This window comes from Cyclospora cayetanensis, unplaced genomic scaffold (genome assembly GCF_002999335.1).
Source record: "Cyclospora cayetanensis isolate NF1_C8 unplaced genomic scaffold, CcayRef3 CcayRef3_contig_104, whole genome shotgun sequence".
Lineage (NCBI taxonomy): Eukaryota > Apicomplexa > Conoidasida > Eucoccidiorida > Eimeriidae > Cyclospora > Cyclospora cayetanensis.
This window is the reverse complement of record NW_020312042.1, coordinates 52,147-67,696: the sequence shown is the minus strand read 5'-3', so window position 1 is coordinate 67,696 and position 15,550 is coordinate 52,147. Positions and strand designations below refer to the sequence as shown.

The following is a 15,550-nucleotide window of genomic DNA, read 5'->3' as shown; positions in this document are numbered from 1 at the left end:
TCCTCCTCTGCTAGTTTGGGTGTGTGCACCGTGTATGAGCGACAAGAGCGAGGGACGGAGGAGGGCAATGATTTGGGGGGGTTGAAGGCTTACGTCCTACCCTACGCCTTGAATTTCCATGCAGACAAGGGAGACTCAAAAGATCTGCAGAGATGTCGAAAGTGTGAAAGATTTTGGCGGGAACCACACAGAGCCTTTCGAATATCCCGGTTGCGGCTTGTTGGTGCATCTCGTGATTGCACGCCGTGCGGTATCCATCTATACGTACAACCAATATTTGTGTACTACATCAAGACAACGCGAGTTGTCAGTCAAGTTGTTGGCGATCCTCTGACTGTAGAAGAGAAGCGGGCTGCTCAGGATTTTCTGTATATCGCGCTCCTTCCCGAGCTGCGGCACCACAACTACTCACGCCCTTGCCAACGCCTGAGCTCTTGTGTTTGGGCTTTCTGGACGTTAAACTCAGTAGGTAGAGAGCGATTCTGCGCGTGCCCCTAGGTCTACATAAGCTGCTTAAACGAAGGCACGCAAGGGCAAAGCTGAACCACTGCTTCCCTCTCGAGAGCTGATACTACTCACTATCCGGTGCAAAAACCCCGAATTGCACGTTGTAACTCGTCTCTTAGAACATCCACCTCCCAGTCTGTCCCCTGGGGCCCCTCGCGTGTCTCTGCGGCTCGCCACGGGGGAGAGGGGGTGGTGGCGCCTCTGGAGTGGCGTGTAGCGGAGGACGGGGGGCCCTGTTCTCTGCGTAGGGAGAGCAGGCGTCTAAACCAAAGGACACGTTCCTTGGTGGAGGGCCCCCCTCCCCTCCGTAGTGTGCAGGAAGTCCCTCTTCCTGGTACCTGCGTGAGGACGCCCTGCTGTGCACGTAATGCGGTGAAGTGTGGGGTGCAGCTCCCCCCCAGCCAGAAGGCGGCGCTCCCCCCGGCCTGCTACTCCCTGCGTAGTTGCGGTGCGAAACTGGGAAATCAGGGGATGGGGGGGGCCGGCAAGGTGTCTCCTCATTGCTGATGTCGCTAACGCTGCTGCTTCCCCTACTGCAGTTTCGTTCTTTGCGCCAATCTCTACATGGATCGTTCCGAAACCCTGGGGGCGCAGCTCTATTTGTGCTGCTAGGCCTCCCTTTACCCTCCCGTCTGGCGGTGCTACAGCTACTGACGCTGTTGTTGCTGCTACTCACGCTCCTCTTCCCGTTGCGCCTACTACTGCTGCGGCTTCGGCTGCGTAGGCTCCTCCTCTTCTTGGCGAGTCTGCCACTATTACTGCTAGTACTGCGGCTGCCCCTCTCTCTCCTCTCAGAGCGCCCACTGCGGTCGTGTGGTGCCGTGCTGCTCAGTACTAAAGGCCGCGTAGGCAATAATCTGCTGCTGCTGACACTGCTGCTGCTGCTCCATGTCTTCGGAGGCCCCCTGCCACCGCGCTTGACGCTGCTGTGAACGCGGGATGGACTGATGCTCCTGCTGCTGCACCTGCTGACATTGCTGCTGCTGCTTCTTCTTCGGCGAGGCCGCTCAGTGGGAGTGCCCCTGTCCAGCCTCGCGGCATCCCCTGAAGATCCGCTTGCTCGCGGTAGAAGTGGTGGAGGGGCTGCTTGTGTTTGGGAGTGAGCTGCAGGCATCGTACTGGGGCGGCTGTCTGCCTCTCTACAGGGGCGGCGGTTACCAGCCGAATACAAGCGAGCGCTACTACTACTGCTACTACTACTACCACTGCTACTGCTACTACTACTACTGCTACTACTACTGCTGGTGGTACTGGTGCGCGTCCTACTGCCAAGAGAGGTGGAGCGCCTCCTGGGGCCTTTCACATCCCTCTGAGGATCTTTTAGGTTCCCATGGCTCGTCCTGTAGCTGCTGCTACCTCTGATTTCACTGCTGCTTCTACTGCGGCTATGCTGCTGCCTCGGCCGTTGCTGCTGCCCTGCTGCTGCCTTGAGCCTTTCATCCATTTTCACATATCTGTCGTGCTCCCAGTCTAAGTCGGAGCCGCGCCTCTCCTCCTCTCGTGGCCTTCCCGCTCGCTTCCGCCTCTCCTCCTCTCTCTGTCGCTTCTCTTCCTCCTTGTGCCTCTTTTCGTCCAGGCCCCGATTATCTTCTTCTCTTTGCCTCCTTCTATCGTCCTCTCTCTGCCTCTCCCTGGCATCTCGCAGTCTTCCGTCCTCACGTGATCTTCCCTCCTCTCGCAGTCTCCCATCCTCTCGCAGTCTCCCCTCCTCGCGCGGCCTCCTGCGCTCCTCGTCTCGCCGCATTTCCTCCTTTGGATGTTTTTCCACGTCTCGCTGTTTGCGCCTTTCGTCTTCTCGTTGCTTCGCTTCTTCAATCTGCTTCTTCTCATCCTGCCGTTGCCGCTCCTCCTCTCTGGGCCTCCCTTGCTGCCTCTGAGAGGCCGCGTGATCTCGTCTGAGTGCTGAAGAGCTTTCCAGCTGCCGATGCTTCGATGGCGGCGGCTGCTGCGTGCCTTGGAAGTCCGTCGTACGAGCAGCAGACGCTGTTTGCGCTGAGGAAGGCGCTTCCTCCTTCTTTCTTCCCTCCTCATGCCTCCGCTTCTCGACGGAGCAGGGAGGGCTTGCCACGTGGTCCTCCGTCTTTGCAGCAGCGGCTAAATCTCGAGCAGCAGGGCCCCCCCCCCTTGAAGTTTCCTTCGCCAAAAAAGCAGCACTGAAGCCATCCTGGGAAACTCTGGCATTCGCACCGTTCCGGCAGCTGCCGCTGCCTTGGATGCTTCCTTCAGAAAAAGAGAAGGAGGCCCCTGGAGGCCCCTCCCTCTTCGGAGGCACCTCCTCTACAAAGTGTTCGCGTGCTCGTTTCTTCTTGCCTTCGGTAATCAAGCTGCTGCTTCGGCCGCATGCAGCACCCTCCGTCGCGCTGCCCGCCGAGAAGGAAATCTGCTGCGCTGTTAGACCAAAGCGATTGCGACGTTCCTCCTGCTTATGCACCAAAGGCGCGCGCGAGATACTGCTGCTACCGCCAGCGCTGGCACTGCTGCTCTTGGAAACGGTGCCTCTTGAGGGCCCCTCGAGGACGGGGGCCCCCGCAACGCCCGTGCTGCCGCTCGACTGCCGATCCGCTTCGGATGCTGCTTCTGCTTCTGCAGCTGTTGCTGCTGCTGCTGCTGCTTCTTCTGCAGCTGCGGCTTCTGTCTCTTTGTGCCACTCACGGAGCGCTGAAAGAAAAAACACACCCCAATGGACAAACAGCCAAGACGTCTTTTCGCTGCAAAACAGACACCCCCCTTCAGGGCGTCTCTCATACTTCTCGCGGCACACACCAGCGGTCCTCCCCCAAAGTCCGCCCCCCACACTTACATATACACATATGCAAATACACATACACATATACATATGTATATATACATACATATACATATACACATGTGTATATACACGTAGACATATACATAGACACATATACACATATATATACACACATACATATACACACATACACATACATATACACAGACATATGTATATATATACATATGTCTGTATACACACATATATATACATAAACATGCATATACACACATACATATACACACATACACTTACATATACACACATACATATAGACACATGCACATACATATACCCATATAGATGCACACATACACATACACACACACATGTATATAGACACACATACACATACATATACACATATATATTTACACACATACACATACATATACACACATATATATAGACACATGCACATACATATACCCATATAGATACACACATACACAGAAACATATATATATGTATATATAGACACACATACACATACATGTACACATATATATAGACACACATACACATATGTATGGACACACACTGAACACCAGCACCCGGTGCGCAAACCAGCAGCAACACCAGAGGTGGTAGCAACGTACTCTTGAGCCTTTGCATGCGTTCATCGTAAGCAGCTTGCCAGGCCTGGATTCGTGCTGCATCCACGGAGAGGTGGCGGCCACTGCGGGAAAAGACAGGAAAAGCAAAGGCACTAGGGCTGCCAGTGAGCAGCGTGCAATAAATGAAGCATTCCAAGTGGCCCCCCCACACGTGGCAGAAAGTGTCGGCATGCATTATCATGCATCCTGCGTAGGGGGAGACCAGCCGCTTTTTAGACCCCACCAACCCTCGATGCCGCTTCCTTTCTCAAAGTAGATCTCAGAAAGAAAGGGAGAGGCCGCCACTGTGGCTATCGATTGCAACTAAAACAGCGAATTAAACTTTTTCGCTGGACGTGATCTGCCTGTGCTGAGGGCTGCCCGCTTGCTCCAGCACGAGCAGGTATAGCGAATCTGCCCGACTGCTCGCTGCCCTTTGAGAAATTTTTTGTCACCTGGCGCACCGGCCGGCCTGTGCTGCTGCCGCTACTGCGTTGTTTTCTCTACGTGTGTCGAGAGTCAGTCCTGCGTGTGGAAAAGTGTGCTTTTCTTCCGAGCCGCCTCCTCCCCTGCTGCCCTCCAGTCCGGTGCGTGTGTTCAACAGCAACACCCGCAGCAGCCGCAGCACTTTGCGCCTGCTTACCCAGCGGCTTCCTGAGCCTTTCTAGTCTGATTTGGTCGCGGCTTCGTGAGGTTTGGAACGGGGTTCCTCTTGGCCTTCGTCAAGAAGCTGTGTGCCCCCGCTAGCTGGCGGCGTCGCTGCGCTCTGAGGGACGATACAAGAGACACAAACTCTGAGGAGAGGCCTTTTCCCGTTGTTCGCAAAGCAGTTGAGATCCAAAGGAAGACGGAGGGCAAGGAGGAGAGTGATTTTGCAGTTTCCACGAAAGGCTAAGACAACCCCCCCCGACCGCTTCACCCCTGACCCACCTGACGGGAAGCGGACTCGTCGTGAACCAAGGGTGCTCGAGAGCGGCGCAGGCAGAAATTCTTTTGGCTGCAGCGATTTCGCAGGCATCTCCCGCAAGAGGCCCCGTGATTTCTTAAGGGCTTATGCGGCGACTCGCACTCTCTCGGGGGTGGCACCATGCACAGGCTGACAGGACCGACAGGGGAAAAGTGTCTACCTGGATTCCACGCGAGAAGACGCGAGAGCAGGTCCCATCCTTCTTCGCCAGCTCTGAGGAAGACGCAGCAGCACAGCAGGGCCAAGGTGCACGAAAAGGGAGCACTGGAGCTCTCGAAGAAACACACAAAGTGCAGGCAGCAAGACGGAAGGAGCAGAAGACCGCATTCCTTGGCTGCCCGCTAGGCGAACGCGCGCCAGTCAGAGACACACACACACAGAGAGAAAAGAGGACCTGAGCAATACGAGGATTGCTGTTATTAGACCGAGGTGCAAAGACACAGGCGCTACCAAAAGGGCAGAGACGAAGGGAAGCGGAGCGACACGAACGACCCCCCGCCCGCAAAAAATTCGACAAGAAGCATCCACGCCCGCAGTTTGCGCGCACGCTGAGCTGCCCTGTGCGACGGCCTTACTGGTTTTTATGTTTGATGATTCGCTGAAACTCCAGTGCGCGGTGGGGTGCCCCCTGCTGCAGCAAATCCCCAGACGCCCCAAGGGCCCCCAGGCTGCCAGGGGCCCCCGGGGGGCCCCCAAGGCCGCCATAGTGCGTCCACGCGTGAGGCGGCGTCAATGCCCGCAGATGGGCTAAGTCTGAAGGAGAAGGCGGTCCTAGCTTCTGCAAAAACAGCCATCGAGGCAGACACACGGAGCTCGAGAAACTAATTAGCATGCCCCAAAAGAAGGCGGGCAGCGCCGCAAGAGACTCCCAAGGATTGACTCCAGGAGAGAGAGGCATGTGCGAGACTCCTGTCGGCGAATGCTCAGAGAAGGGCAAGAGAGCTCTGAGGAATCGAATGCTCCTTGGTGTCTATCTTCATTTCTTTCTCTTTTTCTCTCTTTCTCTCCCATTTTGCGTGCAGTGTGCGGCCTGCTCCTCTCGGTAAAATGATGCCGCCACTGCCTATGCAGTTAGCGCGCCTGAGCACTGTTTGGGGAGGGGAGCAGTATCAGGGTGTCGCGTAAGGGCGCACGGACTTCTGCAATTTGTTTGAGAACGCCTGCCTCCCTGTCTGCAGCGAAGAGTGGGAAGGCGCACAGCAGCTCGGCTAAGATACAGCCAGCACTCCAGAGGTCCACAGATGCGTCATAGGCTTCACAGCCGAGCAGCAGTTCTGGGGGCCTGTACCACAAGGTGATGACTCGGTTGGTGAGAAAGCGCAGTTGACTGCCCCGGTAAGGCATTGGGAAACGCGAGGCGGCGGATGGATTGCTGCTGGTGGATGTGGCCGTGGCGACGGAGGGAGTCAAGGGAGGGGTGGGAGTGGGGTCGTTGTTGAGGGCTGCTGGGGGGTTATCGAGGGCGGCTGCCGCAGTTCCCGCATTTTGAGACGCTTCCCGACGTCGCTTAAGGGGAGGCGCCTCGGGCTGGGGGGGGGGGGCCCCGGAGGCGGAGGGGAGGAGGCCCCCTCCAACCTCTTCAGGAGGTGATGAAATGGGAAGATTGTCGAGCAGCGAGGCTGACTGTGGCGTTGGCGCTGTTTGGTATTTGCGCTTGTTGGTGCATACAAACTTGGAAAATCGCCTGGCTAATCCGAAGTCCGCAAGTTTAATCGTGCCCTCCGCATCCATCAGGAGGTTGGCAGCTGCAAAGCATGCATTCGCAGTCATCAGGAGGTTGGCAGCTGTAGCGGAGGAAGGAGGAGGCATACGTTCTTATGCCCCCTCCCGCGGGTAATGCGATCTATCTCCTGACTTTCAGGCACTTGCGGCAGGGGCGAAGACGAGAGGCAAGCGAAAAAGGCCAAAAGGAGGCGCATCGCAGACAGACAGAGGAGCAAGAAAGGCATGCAACCCAAGGAACAGTTACAGGGGAAGAAAGGCGAGATACGAGGAGGGCCTACTCTTGAGATCTCGGTGCATGATATTGTTGCGGTGGCAGTGGTGCAAGGCGAGAAGCAACTGTAGCATGATGCCCTTGATCTCGCCAACAGAGAGCCACTGCAGCAGCAGCAGCACAAGCCACGTCATAGCAGTCAATGCACAGGCACCAGAGGAGGCGACCTTCCTCCCCAGCTGCCATCACACAAAAAGACGCGAATCCTACCGTTGCAGGCCTGTGATACTTTTCTTTTTTCTCCTTGGTATTCCTGATGGCGTCGAGGAACCCCAACAAATCAAAGGGCAAGAACTCAAAGAGCATCCAGACAGAACCCTTGTGAGACCTTTCGCCTGCAGCCGCTGCAGAAAACATAAACACACTCGAGACCACGGCACTGATTACTGCTGAAACTATTGAGGCTTGAGGATTGGCTGAGATAAAAGCCGCCTTCTGCTGCTTTCTGCCATACCGGAATACCTTAAAACACAGGCAAAGAAAGACGCACTCCGCTAGTCTGCACAAGCACTCCCCTAATCCCCCTTTTCTCCCTTTCGCCTCGGTCTGAACCCCCGGATAAAAGAAGCAGTAGCAGAAGAACCCCTAATATATGCGGCACACACGCCCCCCATCAGACAAAGCCCATGAACTCCTTGAATTGCTCTTCTCATCTTCAGCTGACTTCTCTGTTCTACTCTTCTCTCCAACACTTGCTCCCTACCCCCCCCTACCACAATGCACACGTGTCTCTGTCAGAAGAAAGACCCCCTTCACAAAACCGCCCCTAGGCACAGCGGGGGGATGGGATGGTGATGAAAAGACGCTAAAAACATACACTTTGAGTGGGTAACGCCTAGAAGCTTGACGATATGCGGACTTTCTGAAACAGCAAAACGCAGGCACTCGAGGCAAAAATGCCGTCCATACACTGTGCACAGCTACAAGTTCGCAAGAAGGCAGCCGCCACGACCACACAGCACACAAGACCAACAAGAGAGAGCCGCTCGAGACGCGGGCAAAGGCTTATCGTTCTTTCTCTTCTTCCCTAAAGACCCTCCCTCCTGTCCGCATCCCCTCCCTCCTTCTCGAAGGCATCTCTCTGTCTACCCGTCAGTTCCGATATGGCCGCATCCCTAAGCCCCCTGCTGTGCTGAGAGCACTCTCGCTGCACATGTTCCTCTCTGAACGCATGCACTCAGCTCGCGGCCCCTACACATACGGAGCAGCAGCAGCAGCTGCTGCTGCTGCTGTACGTACCCTTCAGCTCATTCAGCAGGAAAATCTCCCGAATGGCTGTCTTGAGGAACCCGTCTCTTTCTTCAGCATTGTTCTGCAAGTGCCACATCAAGAGCTGCTGTTGCGCCGCTGCCGTGTGGTGCTGCGGATCCAGCTGCTGCTGCTGTTGCTGCTGCTGCTGCTGTTGCTGCTGCTGCTGCTTCATGCGCTTCAAGGCCACCCATCGGCATGTCGAGACCTCACACCCCAACCACACATCTCCATAGGCGCCCTGACCGATCTGCTGCACCTTCACAACTGAACGCACGCAACAGCAGCGCAGAAAAGCTGAATGCCCCCACGCCAGCAAACGCATGTCTCTTCATGAGCACCTGAATTTCAAAGCGAAAAAACAGCCTCCAAGGCCTCTCCACATAGCCCCCCAAACCTCGCCGTCTCTACACAGCGCTGTACAGCAGGGAAAGGCGGTGCAACAGCGACAGCCAAGCTGCAGCCATTCGACGGGAAAATCCATGTGCCGTGGCTTTCTAGGCCTCGTCTTCAGCAAGGGGGAGCAGGGGCGAAAGAAGAGAGGAAGAAAGGGGCCTCAAGAGCGGGGGAAGTGAGGGGGTGACATCAGGGGGACGAATGTATTCAAAGGAAGCACTCCTAGCGCAGCCTTCCCTCCCTTCCTCTCTCTCTCTCTCTCTCCTTTGCCCAGCTTCACAAAACACAACGTACAGTTCTTCAGTTCCAGACGATCGCTAGAGCCACCCCCCGGGGGAACGCCCCAGTCTGCGGCGGAGAAAAAGCTGCGACTGCTACCGCCGTCTTCTGACTGCTGACTCCCCTCTGCGTTCGCATCATTCGCTTCCTGGGGGCCCCTACTTAGGTGCCGCTTTGGCCGTTTGGTGGCTGCAGACACCAGTCTGCCGACTTTGGTTGTCGCCGCTTGAGACAAGGAAAAATAACAAAGCCGCCACAAGGCAACAAAAGAAAGACACGATTCCAGAAACTGCTTCAAGGGGTCCGTTCCGTCTCTTCCGCAAACAGCACACACCACTTGCTGCTGCTGCTCTTGGCCGTCGGAGGCCTCTGCCTGAGAGGGGCCCCTGAGCGCCAGCTTCTCTTGCAGCACAGCGATGAGAACTTCGGTGCTGCGGGGCAGAGGTGGGCCCCCAAGGGGCCCCGCGGGGAGGCCATTAGGCCCGCCAATACCCCGCTGCGGGTGCCCAAGGGGCCCCCCGCCCTCTGCTGCCCCTGGAAGATCCGACGCCTCGACGGGGGCCCCCTCCAGCCGCTGGAGAAGCTGCGTGGCGATCGCTGCCCGCTCACAAGGACAAAGGCTGGGTGTAACGGTTTCTTCAGGGCGCCCTTGCTGCACCTCTGCAGCGTGCCTCCCATCCGTCTTGTCAGATCCGAAGAGTCTAGAAATGATCTTATCTTCATAGATCTGCCGCAGCAGCGCAACACCGGGAGACCTCATGGTCAGGGAGGCAGGGGGGCCCCCACACCGCCCGAGGGGGCCTTAGTACCCTAGACTCGATCTGAAGGCGCAAGCCTCTGAGCAGGGGCCCCAAGTGTCCTCCTCGGGGCAGAGGTACAGGCCGAATTGGACAGAAGCGGTGTGCAAGGAAGAGGGGACCATTAGGGCACTACATATCATGACTGGGGAGGAGATGCAGTAGGGGCCCTGCTGCAGAGGGCCCTCTCCTTTGTTTTGGATCGTGTGTTTGCCACTTCGTTGAGAGGCGCTAGTCTCGGGAGGCTTATGGAATCAAAAAGGCTGAAGCGGACCGGAAGCCAGTAGCAACGCCGGGCGGTAGCAGCCCGTAGGGCCCCGCAAAATACCCACGCAAGCAAGGGGCCCCTCCTCGGGGGGTACCCGCTCTCGGTTTTGAACAACCGTAGAAGCACAAGTGCAGATGCTGTGTTTTATTTTTGAGAGTTAATTTTAGTATGCGTATGCCCTTGATGACCACGGAACTGGATGAGCCATGATAGCGCACTGCAATTAGGGGGCAAAACCCAGAGCACCAACGCCGCCTCAGCCGAAAGGCACGCCCTTCGTCCAGGGGTGGCGGACTTCCCTCTCTATAGAGTGAAAATGATGAACAGAAACTGCGTGAACTTCAAAGGGGTGGCGCTTGATGCAGACAGCTCGTCTCCGTAAGGGCTACGCTACACACTGGCGCGGTTTACCACGCTGCTTTGCTTTTCACCAAAAACTCGCCCGCAGTCTTTATTTGGCTTGGCAGTGCGTACGCCGTACCGATTGCAGAGTAGCGTCGGCTCACTGCAATAAAAAGGAAGGGCGTTCGCGTAGTCCTTAGATGCTGCGCATGCAACTAGCTGTGAAAGCTCGCAGTGCCTAGAGGGTGTGCAACAACACGCAACCTAGCTGGCCCTGTCTCCGCATGCCGAAACCCTGGGTGCGACGGCATATGAAGGAGGAGCTCTTGTGGAGGGGCACGCAATTACTTTCCGTCAAGCTTCGTGGAGATTCACTGGCTCCCTAAGGAGAACTTAAATGAGGGGCTGAATTATCCTCTCAGCCCTCTGAGTAAGATCTATGGTTCGCACACGGTTAAGAGCGTTTGGCAGCCTTTCTGTCTTGAAGACACGCCGAAGCAGTTGCTTGATCTCCCGGCTATTGGTACGTAGTGTGTCTCGCCCTCCTCATTAACCATTCGATTCCGTTTGTGGTACTCTAATTACATGAACAAGGGTAGCGTGCGCTATTGGAGCCCCCAGATAAGAGCAGCTGCTCGGGAATTGTGCCTTGTAACTCGTAGGGAGAAAGGCGAGAGTGCGTGCGCTTCCAAAGTAAAATGCAGCGCAGTGAGCGAAATGCAACAACCCTTCTTTTGCCTCGTATATTCTGTTGTTCGAATAGCGTGTGGTTGTATTGTTTCGTTGGGTAATCTTGAAAATCTTTCTCGCTTTTTATGTGGAGGGTACCTGTGCTACGTCATCTGCCTGCCTCCCTCGTTCCACCAACTACCTGCTACCATTCCTTTGTATTATCATGCTACCGCGTTTCATCCTCAAGAACGCATCTAGACATTCTGGAGGTAGGGCGAAGGGATGGAATAACCCAGTGAAAGCCCCAGTCACCTTGCGCTACGGGCTACAAACGGTGCAAAAACAGCAATCTATAGGCACAATCGCAAACCAAAGGAGCTGGTCCCTCCACCCCTTGGCGCCTGTATCGCGTTTCGAACTGTGGTGTCTTTCGAGGCGATGCATGTTGTAGCGAGAAGGAAGCGCGGCTTAGCTGGAGGGGGCCACACTGCCTGTACCCGGCCAAAGCTACGATTAGGGACCTCCCACCGTACTAGTTATATTCGAGGAAAGGTCAGAGAAGAATCGACCGTTTAACTCGGCTGCCCGTGTATCCTGCTTGTTTCGATGTAGAACAGGGCCCAAGTATTTTGAGCTACTGCTGCGTCTCTGGGTCTTGGCTGCTACGTGCAGCTGGGCACGCTTGCTCGGTGTGCTCCAAATCCCACCATGCAGGAGCTTTCTTGGGCTTAGGGTAGGGGGCATGAGGGAAGGAAGCTCATTCACCTGTTAGATCCTGTATTGGATTCATGGCGAAAGGTACTTTCGTTTTGAGACTCCTAGATGAACTGTAAATTGCCTCCACGCCGCTTGCTGTGTTTGGCCTCACGCTGATCAGTCCTGCCCAACCTAGTTGAAACAAGCATCAGAGAAGTCGCCCTCGCTAAAACTCCATCTACGGCCTCCGTAGGAGCCATTTAATTCCAAATTCAACACGAACTTCACAGAAATTCGATTGAGTGTTTCCTAAAAGAACTCCCGCCTCCACCACCCTCTGCCTCTGTGGGTTCCCGACATGAGAGAAGTGGGGCAGCTAGGGTGTACGTAGCTGCACCCTGTAAGCACTCTGAGCGTTCCCAGCTAATTGCATTCAGCATCTAACGGACTCACACACCATTGTGCTGAGCCAATACTTCACTAGTTGCTTGCTATACATAATTAATGTAGCTAGTACGCCTTTTGCCAATAGGTGGCCGGCGCACTGCATGTAGCTCGCTGCCTATCTTCTTATCTAGGTAGCAGCCTCTGGTACACTGCCGCTGACGAGATATGCAACCCCCAAATCGCACACGAAAAACGGCCGCTAGCATCTACATATCTCCGCAAGGCGCATTTCAAGGGATGTGCGGCTAAGTACAACGGGCGCTCTACCGGCAAAGCAGGGAAGGGAGAGAGAGACCCCGACAACGCTTCTTAAACCAAGAGACTCCGAGAAGCCTGGATGCCCCAACGGATCTAACCGGGGTGAAGATGAGGGAGAAAAGACAGCAATTAGTTGCGGCTTGCGCACAAAACAAGAGAATCCCAAGGCAGTTCAGAGGCCCTTCCCTCTACACTACAAATCTAGAAGATGTGAGACCGAGAAGGAATGACGATGGAGACTGGCGGGAGGGGAGTACACACAGAGGAAGATGAGAAGAAGAGGAGCAAGAGGGAGGAAGTTTTAGGCGCGGGCTTTCTCCGATTTGACCTCCCCACTTCCACTCGTCGTCACTGCAGCTGCGCGGTGCACCGCCTTGAGCAACTCGCCCTTCTTTGCGAGGTGGCTGCAACATCGTAGCCGCAGCAAAAGTACCAAGAGAAACCGTCAGGTGCACCAGACTTTCGGATTAGGCGCCCTCTTCCAGTGGACCGGCGCTGCTCGCCCCATCCCCCCCGTTCCCCACTTTAAACCTCAAAATCCAAAGGCGGAAACAAAATTGAAAAAAGAATTATGGAGGCAGAAAAGAGAATAGAGAAGAGGCGAAGCAAGGAGAAGCTCCAGCAACGGAGGAAAGGGAAAAGAGCCTTATCATCAGGATAGTCTGGGCAGGCGCACCGTTGTGCACCTAAGGGGGAAAGAATTCATTGTACGTCTATTTCTATTGACTGATTCACAACAATCGATGCTAGCGCATGCATGAGTGCGCAGAAAGCGTCATGGCAACATGGGAAGGGAGTAGAGGGTGCGAAAGAGGACAAGAGAGCAGAATTACCGGAGAGCGCACAAGACGAAGGGTGTAAAGTCATGACACCGTCGGGCATTTTCCCGTTCCCATTCCTAAAAGCACATTGAAAAACGCTTTGTAGCTGACCGTAAGCGCTCATTCCGGCATATCAGTCAATGGGTCTCAACAGGAGTTCTCCGCGAATGTAAAAATGGGGATACGACGTACCGCGCGCTTTGCCTCCTCGATTTTCTTCTGTTCTTCGAGGATTGCAATTTTCCCCAATGCGTCCCGGTGTATCTGTACATTCAATCGCAGCTTAACACCTGGACCCTCAAGAGTGCCTCATGAATAGAGTGCTTCTTCCTCCCGCCAGCTAGACTGCACGGTGGGTTAAGATTACCTGCTCGAGCTCCTTAGGATCGGAGGGAAGGCAGTTACTTTCGCCTTCCTCAAGGGGCTCTCCAGACTGTTTTGCAGCAGCTAGCTCCGCAGTCCGTCTGCAGCACAGGTAAGCAAAGTTACATTACAAAAATTGACTTCCTGTCTTCACGGCACTGAGGCTTCACTTCCTGCTGCTGCGCACCACAATGCCGTCCCGCGTCTCTTATGTGCATCCTTTCTCATGACTCAACCGCATCCTCCTATTGGTTTTTCCCCGAAAAGCAGCAAGACAAGGAAGAACACAAAAGGTACTGCGGGTCGGGGAGGGGAAGCAGCAGAAACAAGGACCCCTTACTGCGCCTCTTTTAGTGCCTTGTTGATGTTATCCAGCGGATTTGTGGTGACAGCCAATAAGTTGAACCGCAACTCCTCTCCCCGAGCCTGAATCCTGAGGTTCCCAGCGCAGACAAAGGGGTAAGCCCCCGTAACAAAAAGGGCACCATAATGATAAGCACCGCAGGAAATCCATATATAGAGCCGCACTTGGGGGGAAAATGCGCAAAAAATACTCGTTGAGAGGCATCAAGTGTCGCGTTTTAGGCTATTCTTTACCGCCCAACAACAAGAGGTGGCAAGCGCCAACAAGCCGCAGACTTGAGAAGACACACAGAACACTGGCGGCAGGCATCCTCATTTTCCATTCGTGCTTCTCCTTACTCTTCTACTCTCCTGAGTATTTCCTTGCGGACAACTTCCTTCCAGTCGGAGCTCTCGCACTCCCCCACGCACAAGGGGCCCTACCAGGTGCAAAATGCAACAAACTCATACCGTGTGGACCTCGATCCGAAGACAGCAGCCCATAACATTCCCCCTTGTGCAGCCCTAAGCTTTAGACCGCAATGCGTATCGGTACCTGTTTGAGGCCATCGAGTTCATAAACTTTGTTGCCTTTGGGGATGTAAGAGACAAAGTGGAACGCGTCTTTAGCCTTGGCATCCTCCGTGTCAGAGACCTCGAAGGAGCACAGCGGCCGAAAGGCATTGTGAGCGCACCGAATGGCTTCGCTGACAACACACAGGACCGCAGAGCCGACAGAAAGTATGCCAGACAGGCAGCCAGCCCCTGAGAGAAAGCGGCATTTTGGCAAAATCGGGCTGTACCAGACAGCAGAAGAGATAGTGCAACATACCAACTGCCAATGGCTTCACCCCTGACTGCGGGATCCTTGAAGTCCTTTGTGAAGTCATAAAGGCCTCGAAGAGGCTCTCCTAAGTCAGCAATGTCCGACTGCCGATTCAAAAGAACAGAAATTATGGCCTGGCTAGCGCAGGCGTTCTCCACTACCTGAATGCACAGGAAGAATCATCCCTAGGCACCACATGGAGAGAGCCACAGATTGCCGCATTCGATTCCGGCGACTCATAGAGGCCGGGATTCAGAAAAAGGGGGTGATTCCAGAGTAAGAGGATGAGAGGATGACGGGCGGCAAGTAACACCCATCCGGAGAGCATCCCCGAAACGGATACAGTAGCAGAGCGTCGCAAGGGAAAAGAGGCAGCTGAGACACAGATGCGAGCACTGTCAAGACATTAAAAGGGCACAGAGAACCTCAGACATTGGCAAAACGAGAAAGTGAGGGCCACAGCGACGCCGCAGGCGAAGGACGGCAACTGCATGCGAATTCAAGTAAAGGGCCCACGTATCGTCCTGCTGTGTAGCCCATAGGAAGGCAGCAAAATTACGTTCATGACTGTTCATGCTGCTTGGGCAAAGACAAGGAATGAGACGATCGACCACATGTTGAAGCAAGACACACACGATGGGCACGCGTGGCTTTGTGCATACCTGCGTTGCGAAGAAAGGTGCTTCCTCATCCGTGGAATCTATGGGCTCTCTGGAATCCTCCCCGTGCCTTTTGTTGTCCTTGGTCCAGTTGAAGAGGAAAACAAACCCCAAGATCTTTCTGTTTGTTTCTGGAGCCTCCAGAGACTCAAAGGATCCCTCATCGAGTCCGTACACCTCAGAAAAGGAGACTCCCTTAACACCAATCCTCTCTACTAAGGAGCAGAAGACCCCGGGGTCACTTTCGATTAAACACCAACCTCCCCCTGGAGAAGCCAT

At 54.9% G+C, this 15,550-nt stretch overlaps 2 protein-coding genes across 2 annotated transcripts; both read right to left on the bottom strand.

The window, feature by feature from the left end:
* Positions 1-622: 622 nt before the first annotated feature.
* Positions 623-1,621, bottom strand: LOC113147551 (splicing factor 3B subunit 4-like). Its single transcript, XM_026338475.1, has 2 exons — positions 1,539-1,621; positions 623-1,037 (listed from the first exon to the last, which is right to left on the bottom strand). The coding sequence occupies exons 1-2, from the start codon at positions 1,619-1,621 to the stop codon at positions 623-625; spliced, it is 498 nt and encodes a 165-aa protein (XP_026194260.1).
* A 541-nt stretch (positions 1,622-2,162) lies between these two features.
* Positions 2,163-15,550, bottom strand: LOC34619783 (ubiquitin carboxyl-terminal hydrolase 2). Its single transcript, XM_026338467.1, has 8 exons — positions 15,275-15,550; positions 14,147-14,226; positions 13,785-13,877; positions 13,449-13,545; positions 13,094-13,158; positions 12,619-12,664; positions 3,110-3,142; positions 2,163-2,291 (listed from the first exon to the last, which is right to left on the bottom strand). Exons 1-8 carry the CDS (start codon positions 15,548-15,550, stop codon positions 2,163-2,165), a joined length of 819 nt encoding a protein of 272 aa, XP_026194252.1.